This window comes from Sceloporus undulatus, chromosome 6 (assembly GCF_019175285.1).
Source record: "Sceloporus undulatus isolate JIND9_A2432 ecotype Alabama chromosome 6, SceUnd_v1.1, whole genome shotgun sequence".
NCBI classification, from domain to species: Eukaryota; Metazoa; Chordata; class Lepidosauria; order Squamata; family Phrynosomatidae; genus Sceloporus; species Sceloporus undulatus.
This window is the reverse complement of record NC_056527.1, coordinates 80,809,079-80,821,740: the sequence shown is the minus strand read 5'-3', so window position 1 is coordinate 80,821,740 and position 12,662 is coordinate 80,809,079. Positions and strand designations below refer to the sequence as shown.

General features: G+C 40.5%; 1 protein-coding gene across 3 annotated transcripts in view; it reads left to right on the top strand.

Annotated features, from left to right (window-relative positions):
• Positions 1-12,662, top strand: part of ACE (angiotensin I converting enzyme) — a 68,813-nt gene that overhangs the window by 41,597 nt on the left and 14,554 nt on the right. The window contains exons 10-17 of one of the 3 annotated variants that reach the window (XM_042476387.1): positions 1,131-1,229; positions 2,704-2,826; positions 4,375-4,586; positions 5,805-5,941; positions 7,335-7,493; positions 10,078-10,165; positions 10,809-10,952; positions 12,130-12,321. In XM_042476387.1, coding sequence (XP_042332321.1) covers positions 1,131-1,229; positions 2,704-2,826; positions 4,375-4,586; positions 5,805-5,941; positions 7,335-7,493; positions 10,078-10,165; positions 10,809-10,952; positions 12,130-12,321 — 1,154 coding nt within the window. Of the gene's footprint in view, positions 1-1,130; positions 1,230-2,703; positions 2,827-4,374; positions 4,587-5,344; positions 5,469-5,804; positions 5,942-7,334; positions 7,494-10,077; positions 10,166-10,808; positions 10,953-12,129; positions 12,322-12,662 lie in introns of those variants that run through there. The other 2 variants (XM_042476389.1, XM_042476388.1) reach the window with 2 other exon arrangements.

Below are 12,662 nucleotides of genomic sequence, written 5' to 3'. Positions count from 1 at the left end.
CTTTTCAATGTCTGTTTAATGTATTTCTGAGAATATCTCTGTCTGTGACGTTTTTGAGAAGAGAGAGAGGCTTATGAATGAGTGTTTGCACACATGCACACAAAGGCAGGCAGAAAAATTCTGGGAATAGATGAGGAGTTGGATAAGGGGGGATAGTTTATTTGAAGTAATAAATAAATACAGGTACCCATGGATTAACAGCCACCATGATGTAGTGATCTGAGTGTTGAACTAGACCTCTGGGAGACTAGGACTTGTTACAGACTGCCAAAATAAAGCTGCTTCGGGTCTCTTTAGAGGTATGCTATTTAAATGATGCCTGGGTCCTAAGAGTCTGGAGGTTGCGCCAAAGCCACACTCCATTCCTAAGCACAGGAGTGCAGCTTTGGTGCAGCTTCCAGATTCTTAGGATGCATGCATCATTTAAATAGCATACTTCCAAAGAGACCCAAAGCAGCTTTATTTTGGTAGTCTGTAACAGGCCTAGGATTCAGATCTCTACTCAGCTACAGAAACCCATTCAGTGGCTTTGAGCATGTCACACTGTCTCAGCAAACAGCAAACCTGTGAATCAAGTCTTGCCAAGAAAACTCTATGATACAGTTTCCATAAATCAGAGACAATTTGAAAACACATAGCTACAACAGTGACAACAATTGGTACAATGGATTGATTATTAAAATGATTAATAATAATAATAATAATAATAATAATAATAATAATAATAATAATAATAGGTTTAGTTTTTTCCTTTCTTCTTACCATTTTATTTTATTTCAGTTTTTCTTGCCTGCACTTTTGAGAGCAAAACCAGCCATAGTGCTGATGATAGAGTGAAAACTCTGGGTTCTTTCCCATATTCTTCCTGTTATGCTAATAATAGTAGCATGCCATTATATTGCACATTGCACACACATAACCAATATTGTGGGTGCACAACAATGCAGAATGCAATCTCAGGAAAAGAAGGGGAACCAAGATATAAGGTAGTTGTTTCTGGTAGCATCTCTATTACAAAATGTCCTCCCTAGATCTTTCTAAAGTCTAAATTTAGAGTCTGAATAATTTATAGTTAGACGTCTGCTAATTCTGTCAATTTCTTCTTTGTTCACATGGCCAACTTTTTTCAGAACAAAGTACCAGGGGATTTGCCCTCCTGTTGCAAGAAATGAAACAAACTTTGACCCTGGTGCTAAATATCACATCCCTGGCAACACACCTTATATCAGGTACTGGGAATTGGCAGAATTGGGAAATAGGAGAAGTGTAAAAATGATATGGGGAGCTTTATTGCATTGCATGGAAAGAGGCTTATTCATGGTTTGATTAGTCATCTGGTGAGGGGATCACAGCAGTACTCTGCAGAACTGAAATAAGTTGCTGGCAAACAAATTTGTGATTGTACACAAATTCTGCCTAGGTTAGGTGTTCCAGATTCTTAAAAATGTCAGTTAGCCAGAAATAGGAAGACTCTGGACCAATTGTGGGTTGCCCACACAACACATTTCACTTACTTTCCCACAATCCACATCTTCTAGGCTTCACAAAATCAGTGCAGCTACAGGAGTCTTAAAGTGACCATGTATGATTCACAGGTCAGGTACTACTTATGGTTTGGGGAAACCATGCACAGCAGTAATTATATACTGTGGAGCTAATGTCCTCTGGGTCTAGTAGAGTCACCAGAGACAAAGCCAAGAGATTATCTGAAGCAAAGCTAACTACATCTACAGTAGTTTCCTAATCAGTGTCCTCCCTTGCCTTGCCCATCTGGAAGAGATAGAAGAGGGCTGGAGGTTAGGTAAATAGCTGCCTTGGGTCCCTTTGAGAGCCAAGGTTGGAGAAAGGAGGGATAGATAGATAGATAGATAGATAGATAGATAGATAGATAGATAGATAGATAGATAGATATGCCATCTGCCCAAACATTAGGATCACCCTTGGAAATAAAGAAATCTGTGTGGCCTTCACTACATATTAAGGTGCTGAAATTGAGTTGCTGTATTTCTAGTTCTTAAGACCAAATAATTCAAATATGTATTTTATTTATAGCAGTCCCACCAGAATGAAGTATGGCTCACAATGTGAAGTCGAAGGCTTTCATGGCCAGCATCCATAGTTTTTTGTGGGTTTTTCTGGCTGTGTGGCCATGTTCTAGAAGAGTTTCATCCTGACGCTTTGCTAGCATCTGTGACTGGCAACCCACAAAAAAACTATGGCTCACAATTCTGAGCCATATTCTCCAACTTTGCACAATTGATCCCTTTTATCTTTCAGCTTCTCTAACCCACCGTATCTTTATTTTCCCAATGACCTCTCCCACATTGCCCATTTCAGGGTGCATATGCCATATCCTTAATATAGAGTAACCCCTACGTGTTTTGCTTTTGCGTTCATGAATACATAGATTAGTGGAGATTCAAATCTTGTCGCCAGTGTTTCATGTGAAATTGGGTTTGTAAAATTCCCATTCAGATTAATTAACATGGAAAGCAAGAGTGGTGTGGTCTCTGTTTCTCATAATCAGTTCTTAATTCCACTCTCTTCAGTAGTCAGAGAGTTATTAAGCAATGCACTGTTTCTATTCTGCCTTCAAAAGTTGAATCTTTTTCAAGATGGAGGCATTTTCAGTGACATTACAGTTACTGTATTTTTCTCTGCAAAAGAATTGATGGGCACAATTTTTTCTTTTGTTTTGGTTAGGTACTTCGTTAGTTTCATCCTGCAGTTCCAGTTTCACAAGGCTCTTTGCCAAGCTGCCAACCACACTGGGCCTCTTCATACCTGTGACATCTACCAATCCACAGAAGCTGGAAAGAAGCTCAGGTGAAAGCAGAAACAGGGAAATGACAAGGACTGACAAGGACTGGAGTTCTATTTAAATGGCGACAGATGCCAACAAATTGAATAAGGATTCTCACCATAGTGGCATTTCCTGCTACTTCAGTGTGGCAGTAAGAGTGTATAACTGTGAAATGCATTTAAAAAAGAAAAAAGAGGAGGGCTGTGGCATTTGGGACTGAAAGCAGTGATTAGATGAGTGGCTCCTTGGCTTAGTCTAAATGCCAAAGGGTGACTGAACATCAGTCTAAAGCTAATGCACAACTAACACGTGCAAATATGCAAAGATGAAAAGGTAGAGTAAAGAGTGTTGTCACCCCACTCTGTAATGGTAGGACTTCATGAAAAGAATAGTTATCCTTTCACAAGAAGACAGATCTCAAAAATTCTGAGAGCTAAACCTAATGTAATTAGATTCCCCACATTCATTACATGGTTTGTTCACTTCCAGTAACCATATCATGCAGAGCATGGTGTGCCATGGACAAAGATATCCACAAAATAAGCACTTGCAAGACAACTATCTCCAAATGTCTCTAGGCTAGACATCCCTGGGTCAGAGCCAAGTATGAAGTAGCTCTGACCAAAACATCACCTGACAGATCTGTTCTTTGGTTAATGGACCCTAATGAGATAGTGGCATTGGTAGTGGGGTTGTCAGTTGACATAAGGACCATCTACTTTTAATGGTTGTGTAGACGAGTGAATTTCAGTAGGTGAAATTTATTTTTTTGCACAGCTGTCAAAGGTATAGGAGCCCTGTTCCTAATTTCATCTGACAACACTATGTGGTGACAGCAGTGCTACAAATAGTACTGAGTAGCTAAGAGCAGCTATATTAATTTCTCATGATGGCACAGTGTCATGCTCCATTGGAGATACTGTACAAAATTAAAAGGGAAGGTAAACCCAGCAATGTGCAATAATACAAGGAAGAGGTAGGAGATAACGGGTGGCTGCTACCCAAGGATGCCTAATAATATTTATTTATTTATTTATTTATTGCCCGCCCAATCACAAGGAATCCGGGCGGGTTACAGCAATAAAAATACAAATAATAAAATAAAATAAAATATAATGAAATAATATAAAAGAGAGTGACATAAATCACAGAATTCACAGCTAGTCCTAATGGAACTGGGCCTGTCTTTTTCACTCCCTCCTAGGTCTGATGATGACAGTAGGTACGGAGGGAAGGTTCTTCTTCTTGAGGCAAGAATTTTATTTTAATTAATTTTAATGTAATTCTTCTCATTAAATTTAAGATGCTTCTGATGACCTTAGTTCTGTTGTGTGGCTGCTGGATGCTTTGGCAGATGTGGTGTGAAAAAAAGAAGAATGAAATGCCTCCTCTCAACCCCCATACATAGTGGAGGATATGGGATACACAGAGAGGAAGATTGAAAGTGTAGGGTATAGAGATTGGAGATGTAGCGTCTTGTGGATCTTCCAAAATCGGTATCAACATGCATAGCTGGGTCTATATCACTGTCCTCTATATCACTGTCCTTCTTCTGTTTGTCTTCACTGCAGTGAGGCATTGAGGACTGGATCTTCCCAGCCCTGGCAGGATATTCTTCAACAACTCACTGGCACAAACAAGATGGATGCTACACCACTACTGGAATATTTCAGCCCTGTTACTTTATGGCTGCAAGAACAGAACAGGCAAACTAATGAAACACTGGGCTGGCCAGACTTTGAGTGGCGTCCTCCTATCCCAGAGGGCTACCCAGAAGGCCTTGGTAAAGTTTTCAAGGAACAAAATAATGAGGGGAGGCCCATGGGAGGGTAGACTGAACATAAATACTGATGCTTGGGCTCTAGCTGCTTTTAAAGAGAAAGGGCCTATAGAAAAGGTAGAAGAGCCACTATCTCTCTACATGCCATTGCTCTTGGAAAATTATAGTTATATTATGAGAGGATATAGCTGATGTTCTGGTTTCCAGTAATTCATAGGAAGGGAAGTAGCTTCTTCTGTTAAAAGGGTCCGGCTAACAAAGGAATAGGAACCCAATATTCTCTTCATCTCCAGTCTCCTCAAAATGGTGGAGCAAATTTCAGTTCTAGAGCTGGCAGGCCACACCTTTGCTCCTTTCAATGCCTGCTCTTTTTGTCATGATTGACAACTGGAAAGGGGCAGGCAGGAACCTCCATAGCAGAGTTAAAAAAACCTGCTGCCCTCCATCTGTTGCTGAATGACATCTCTGATCATTCCTGATGGTTGGCTATGCTGGCTAGTGCTGATGGGAGTTAGTCCAACAATATCTGGAGAGCCACCAGTTCCTCTGCCCTACCTGAGATGTAGCTTGAAGTTACTGTTAGTTGCTGGTTCCAAAGGATGGATGTAGTCTCTATCTACAAATCCACATAAAGCCAGTCACCCTTTCTGCCAATAGGATTCCATGCCCATGATGCAACAGATAAATTGGAAGGTAGCTTTAGCTGCTGTTGATTGGCTGAATAGTGGATTCCAGAATGTAAGTCTCTTCACTTGTATGTTCATTTTAACCTCCCAATGAGCAAAGGCAGATGCTCAACCATTACCTATTTACCACTCCTTTGCTGGCTGCTCCTTACATTTCTCTTTAAGGGGACAGGGACGCCAGAAACTGGAGCTGGCTCAGGTGTGTGTGTGGAGTTATCAGGCCTCTGCCCTGGAATATGCTTTAAATTATAGAGATTTGTGCTAGGAATGAAGAAAGGGGCCTCTGAACATGTTCAGAATGTATTTTCTTCTCCATTGAGTAACTCACCATTCTTAGGTGAGCGAGGGAGGGAGTGGTTCCAACATAGAAGTGTAACTCCTACATAGACTAGGACCATGTTTAGCTCTCTTTTTAGAGATTAGGTGCCTGTAGTTGCCATGCTGGACCAAATGAAACAAGACGTGGAGGGAGGTTAATCCCCCTGTGTTTTCCAGTATTGTATTTTTCTCCATCTCCCAATTTAACCTCTTCCAGATAAAGTAACTGATGAAGCAGCGGCTGAAAAATTCATAGAAGAATACAACAGCACAGCTGAAGTGGTATGGAATGCTTACACCGAGGCTTCTTGGGCATACAATGTCAACATCACAGAACACAACAAAAAGATCATGGTAGGAAAACTAACACTTTTGGGTTACAATTTCAGGGATTGTCTGAAAGAAGCAGGCAGGAGAGGTGGTGTTACAGACTTGGGGTGTCCTAGGCCTGTTACAGACTGCCAAAATAAAGCTGCTTCGGGTCTCTTTGGAGGTATGCTGTTTAAATTATGCATGGGTCCTAAGAATCCAGAGGCTGCACCAAAGCTGCCCTCCAGTGCTTAGGAATGGAGTGTGGCTTTGGAGCGACCTCCGGACTCTTAGGACCCATGCATCATTTAAACAGCATACCTCCAAAGAGACCCCAAGCAGCTTTATTTTGGCAGTCTGTAACAGGCCTTAGGTTCCTTTTTATTTCAGATTGGCAGCTCCTGGTACCATACAATGTAAACTACATGTGGAATTGTAATGGACTTTCTACACTTCTGAAAGCATAGGGCATTTTGAACATTTGTACCTCTCAAATCTGTGCTAGTGAACATGGCATAGCTATATGGGTGGGGATGAAAAATTTGCCCATCATTTTAAAATCCTTTTTTAATTTTAGCACTAATGTAGCACATTTTTAATTTTGGGACTAAAGTTATTTCAGTAAAGAAGAAAGAGAAGAAAATGTTTAACAATCCTGCCATCTCAAGACTTTAAGGTTCTTCATCTAGTGTAACTGCAGCACTGAATTTGTTCTTTTAACGCAACGGTGAGAAGCTTATGGTCTTCCAATGTTGTTAGACTGCAGCTACCATCATTGCTCACCATTAACTATCCTGGCTAAGGCTGATGGGCACTGCACTCTAACAAGCTCTTGAAAAGCAGACGCTACCCATCCAACTTAAACTACTCATATCCTGTTTTCCTTCCTGATAATAGGCAGCTGACGAAAAGTCAGAATTAACACATAGTCATTTTTAAAGGCAGTGACTGCGGCAGGGAGGGACAAAATTATTAAATATCCATTCCTGAGACATTAAATGTCACTGTGATTGCTGCTCCAGTTGCAGAGCCAGGTATTATGAGATGGTTAGTCCCATGGAGCAAGACATCTTATCTGGGCAATTCACCAGCCTGTAGGGTTGCATTGTTGAGCCTACAACTTGGATTTGGTTTTGGCTCTGTACAGATTACAAGATATTTTATATTCCAACTCACCTTGTTTGGTCTCCCTGCAAATGGCTGTAATTAAACAATTGCTTTTGTTTTGTGTGATCATTCTAATAGGTTCCTTTCATAAAATATAAAATGGATTGTAGCCTCGATGTTGTTGTGTACCCTAAGCCAAAGAGAATGACTGGAGCTCAGATGGCTTGTGTTATTTCTGATGAATATGATCACTTGTTATGGCACATCTGCTCATCCTTTTGCATTCTTTGGTGTGACTGTGTTAAACTAATCTTCCTTCTTTGTCTTGTAGTTAGAAAAGAATCTAGAAATGTCAAACCACACCTTGCACTATGGTCTCCAGGCTCGGACATTTGATTCCACTGATTTCAAGGACTCCAGCATAAAGCGTATTCTGAAGAAACTAAGTGATATCGAGCGGGCAGCCCTACCTGAACAGGAACTGAAGGAGGTGGGTGTGAAGGAGAGATTAATGCCTTAGACCAGTGACAGCTGATGGCTTCCATGTCAGTGGAGCAGTGAATTTGTCCTGGGTTTGATCTGAAGTTTAAAGGAGCTGTTAAAGGTGCTTTTGAGGGATAGAATTCAGCACCTTGGATTATTCTTTTAGAACTCAGACTAAAATCCTGCCAAGATTCTCCACTTGACTGACCTGCCTGAAACCGTTTACTGCATGGGGCTACACAGAATGATTGGAATGACATAATTATGGAATTGTTAGACCGGAATATTTTGGATTTTGGTTGATCTTCTTCCCCTTGTTATATTTCATGTTCTGTTTTCCTAACGTTGAACTTTTAAATGGCCTGCCTATAAGTTGTATATGAATATATAAAAAGGAAAAGAGGAGTAGGAATTTAGTGGTACCTCTAAGACTAACTGTTTTATTTAGCACAAGCTTCCATAGATTTCAGCCCACTTCTTAAGAGCCATTTGATGGTGTGTTCAAGCCTTTAAGCTTCCTTCCCTTTTCCTTTTTATACTGAAGCAGACTTAATATGAATGTTTCTTTGAAAACTGCTACATTATTAATACATATAAATGAATCTTAATCCTCCTTAACCTGTTTTCTAAAAGAAGCAGGGGGGAGACAGGATTTGGATGCCACATAGGGAACAATTTAATACCATCTCTTCTCCACAAAATCATTCCTTAAATCTGCTTTTGGAAATCAAGGTGGGGTGAATTTGTTTACCTCACAAAGAAGTTATGAGACCACTCATAAAGAAATTCTTTCTTAATGGTTTGGACCCTAAACAGTTCCTTGGTTAGGGAGTAGTGAAAAAGTCTATTCTGAGTGAGATTGCACTCCCTTTTACCCCTGAAGGCATAGCTTTGAAGCTGAGGCATACTCTTGGACCTGGGTTTTCTGTTTGAATCTTCATAGCAGCTGATGCCAGGAGTACCCACCCATCCTCATTGTCCTGCATCAGTTGGTGTGTACGTCTGTGCATTTTCTCTGGCAGGGAGGATCTTGCCTCGATGAAACATGTTTTGGAAACAGCTACTGTAATGGACTTTATCCGATTTTCAAGCGGACAGCCTTGTTAGTCTGTTTCAGTACAAGACAGAAAAGTGGGGTGGGGAGACACCTTGAAAACTATTTGATGCATTTCAACATAGGTTTTCATGGACAGAAATTCACCTCATCAGATGCAAGTGGGCTGGAATATACAAAAGGTTATGCTCCAGTATATCAATTTCAAAGTTACTGCTGGATCTCTCCTTCCTTCCCCTTTTTTTTCTAATTTCATTTTCAGTTGCTTTCGAATGCTGTTCAGAAACTACATATGGAGACAGACATCTGGCTGAGGGGTTGGAGGAGAGGTCATTTGCCCCTGCCTTATTATCTGTATCAGTACCACTGAAGTGTAAAGCTTTCAGTGGCATTTCACTTGGTCCTAACAAAAGTAGATTTGTTATTTTCTTGTAGACCAGCATGACAATCTGAGCTGTACCGGTTATCAATTAGTTTCTTGAGCACAGTTCAGTGCCTTACAATTTCCTCTCATACATCTCTGTCTGGACTTTAAGATCTTCTGAGAACAGGAGGTCTTATATAGAATAGCCATGTTTGGGGGAAGAGGATGGAAGTGGCGAGTTAGAAACAGCATGGCATCGTGTTTTGAATGTTGAACTAGGACTCCAAGAGACCAGGGTTTGAACCAGGGCCTTTTACAAGTCACACCCTCTTCGTGAAAGGCAATGGCAAGCTTCCACTGAATAAATCTTGCCAAGAAAACCCTATGAGAGGGTCACCATAAATTGGAGTCTACTTGAAGTACGTAACAACAAAGTGCAGAGCTAAGACTTCATTAATGCTGGCATTTCAGTTATGGAACTCATTACCAATGAGTTGATTTGTTTTTGTTTGTTTGTTTGTTTGTTTGTTTGGCATAGTTGACGACAAGGAAATGGCTTTGCTGTGATAAAAGTTCTAACTAAAGTCAGAGATGGTAGCTTCATAGAGAATTATTTTATACTTGGATGTCATTAACATGTTTTCTCAATTATGATATTTATATGACATGGTCACAGATTTTTACTGTGATATTAATTTTATATTGTCAACTGTTTGGTTTTTTTAAAAAGCCAAACGTCATGCACACACGCTTGCAAACAGATAATGTAATAAATAAACAACTGTCATGGTTTTGTAACCTTGGAACTGAGTATGATTGGAATTAAACCAGCACTGTGAAAAACATGAGGGTGATAAGATTCAGGCAAACACTGATAAGATTCAGGCAAACACTGAATAGCACAACTGGGACATGTGGAGAAGTACAGTGATTTCTTTCCTGCATAGGTCAAACAGGTCCAGCCCACATGTTGACACAATATTAATCTGAAGAGTGAAATCATAGAGCAGCTGCATGACTGGGCTGAGGTGGTGATGGTAAAACGGTTCAGTTTGCTTCCAATTTTTGTGTACATATAAGGATTTCTTAGTCAGTAATATTGAACCTCTAGACCCGAGAAGAGAGAAGAGCTTCTGTTTCACTCTCTAAATAGAATAATCATATTTCTTTCAGTATAATCATCTCCTCTCAGAAATGGAGACAATTTACAGCGTGGCCAAAGTTTGCACAAAAGAGAAAGTTTGCAAATCACTTGATCCTGGTAAGTCCCAACAAGGGCACTGTATGGCTGAGATGAATAACCTCCCATCTTATTTCCTTGTCAAATGTAATAGAAATATTTTTAAAATGTGAAAATTTGGGGTTTCATATTTACATTCAAGCTTAACTTTGGATCATGAGAAGTGGAGCTGAGATATTGTACAATATTTTCTTTGTAGTCAACATTTCAAAGTGTTGCAGAAGAATCATTCTGTGAAAAAAACACCATGTATTTTTAAACAAAAAAGCTTAGTTTTCTAAACAAGAAAAGGGTTTTCTGCACATAAAATTCTTGGCAGAAAACAATTTTTCTATGCACACACACAAGTGTGCCCCCCATTCCTCTGTAGCACTTCAAGACCTTCAAATATTGGGAGAACACTAAATATGAATATTTGTTTTTCCTGTACCAATGAGAAAACTACTGTAATTATTTATACTCACCGGCAAGGAGGAATAAAATGCCCTTCCCCAGTCAGCATCATCAAGGAGATGAGTCTTGAAGCATGACACAGCTGATGGGCACTAGGTTGGGAAAGGCTGGGGCAGAGGGAACAAGAGCAGGGAGAGGTGAGATAATAACAGTCAAAGTAATGATATAGTGCCTTGAATCTGATCCTTGATTGTATTTACTCCTTGTATAGAGCTTACGAATATCATGGCCCAATCTAGGGACTATGATGAACTCCTCCATGCGTGGAAAGACTGGCGGGATGTGTCAGGCAAGAAAATCCGGACCCACTTCAAGAGATATGTAGAGCTGAGCAATAAAGCTGCCAGACTAAATGGTAAGCATATTTTGCAAGCTTTGTTTTTCCAACAAAGCTAATAGTGTAATGTAGGGAAAAGAAGATGCCTCTCGGATATAGAGGCCCAACGCCTTCTGATGGGAGCCTCAAAAACTGGTGCAGGCTGGCAATTGCTTTCCCAGTCATTGCTTTCCTGGCAGAAGGCCTCCATCAGAAGTCAACCATGGCATCAGTAACAGAAACTTCCAAGCAGTTGCTAAGGGTGTTCCTTTAGAGTTCCTTGAATCTGATAATCAAAGCAGCCATATATAAAGTGCCATCTAGACACTTATTTTAACCTTCGGAGCCACCATGTTTTGTTGAAAGTCACAATAGATAGAGGCAACTGCAAATGATAGCTGCAGTTCTTGTACTTGATTCCAACTGTGGAATGTCTGAGAACTGACAGGTCTGGTGCCTCATCATCCTTTTCATACATTAAATAGAGGGAGTTGGAATGGCTTTCCAACATGTTTTTGGAGCACAGCGGCAGAAGAATAATGTATTGCTGTTATTGGTTTTTCCAAGCCTCCCACAATAGAGAATTACAGAATTCTCTCTGGTGAAAGAGTTCAAAGACATATCCATGTTAGTCTAGATCAAGTATGTAAAGGGATCCTGTAGCATTCTTGAGACTTAACCAAGAAAAAGAACATGGGAGTATAAAGTTTTGTAGACTTCCTCAGATGAATGGAGTGAAATGCCTAAAGCAGACCTGAATGTGTTTTTTGTGGGTTTTTTGGGCTATGTGTACATGCTCTAGAAGATTTTCTTCCTGACATTTCACCAGCATCTGTGGCTGGCATCTTCAGATGGCGAAACGTCATGAAGAAAATCTTCTAGAACATGGCCACATAGTACAAAAGACCCACAAAAAACCATGGATGCCGGCCATGAAAGCCTTCAACTTCACGGACCTGAATGTGTGGGTATACCATAAGTTTTGCATTTCTATTGCTATTCACATACACAGACTGCATATACAGACTGTTCCTATGCACTTCACTCCATGCATCTGAGGAAGTAGATGTAAGTCTATGAAATCTTATGCTAGGAACTTCTTTCTTTCTCTCAGTCTCAAACGTGCTACAAGATCCCTTTGCACAGGATTCTCCCTGGGCAGTTTACAAGAAGAGAGCCTTCTGTATTCTCATTGTATGCTTACACACACTTGCAGGCCACACAGACAATGGTGCTTTCTGGAGATCATTATATGAAACACCAACTTTTGAAACAGATCTGGAGAGCATCTGGCAAGAGCTTCAGCCACTGTACTACAATCTACATGCCTATGTACGTCGGGCTCTCTACAAGAAATATGGTGCAGACCACATCAATCTCAAGGGCCCTATCCCTGCTCATTTGCTAGGTAAGTCTTTCCACAACAGGAAAATCTGCTGAGCCATCAGACATCCTGAGCCAACTTCCAAATGTCTTCTCATTTCTCTGTGATTTTGGAGGCCTGCACCATGATTAGTATTCCCTTCCTTAGAACATGCCTAAGGAAAACAGTTAAATCAGCTGCCAGTGAAAGGATCTAACAGTGCCTTCAGACAGTATTCATTTCTCTGGGCAGTGGACATGGATGGGCAGTGATGAATTACTTCTCCAACCAGATGTCCTCATAGGCCCTGCCAGCTGGGAGTGATGCAGACAAACTCTTCAAGAAATATAGATAGCTACTGGAAGAGTTCAGATATCTATTGCACA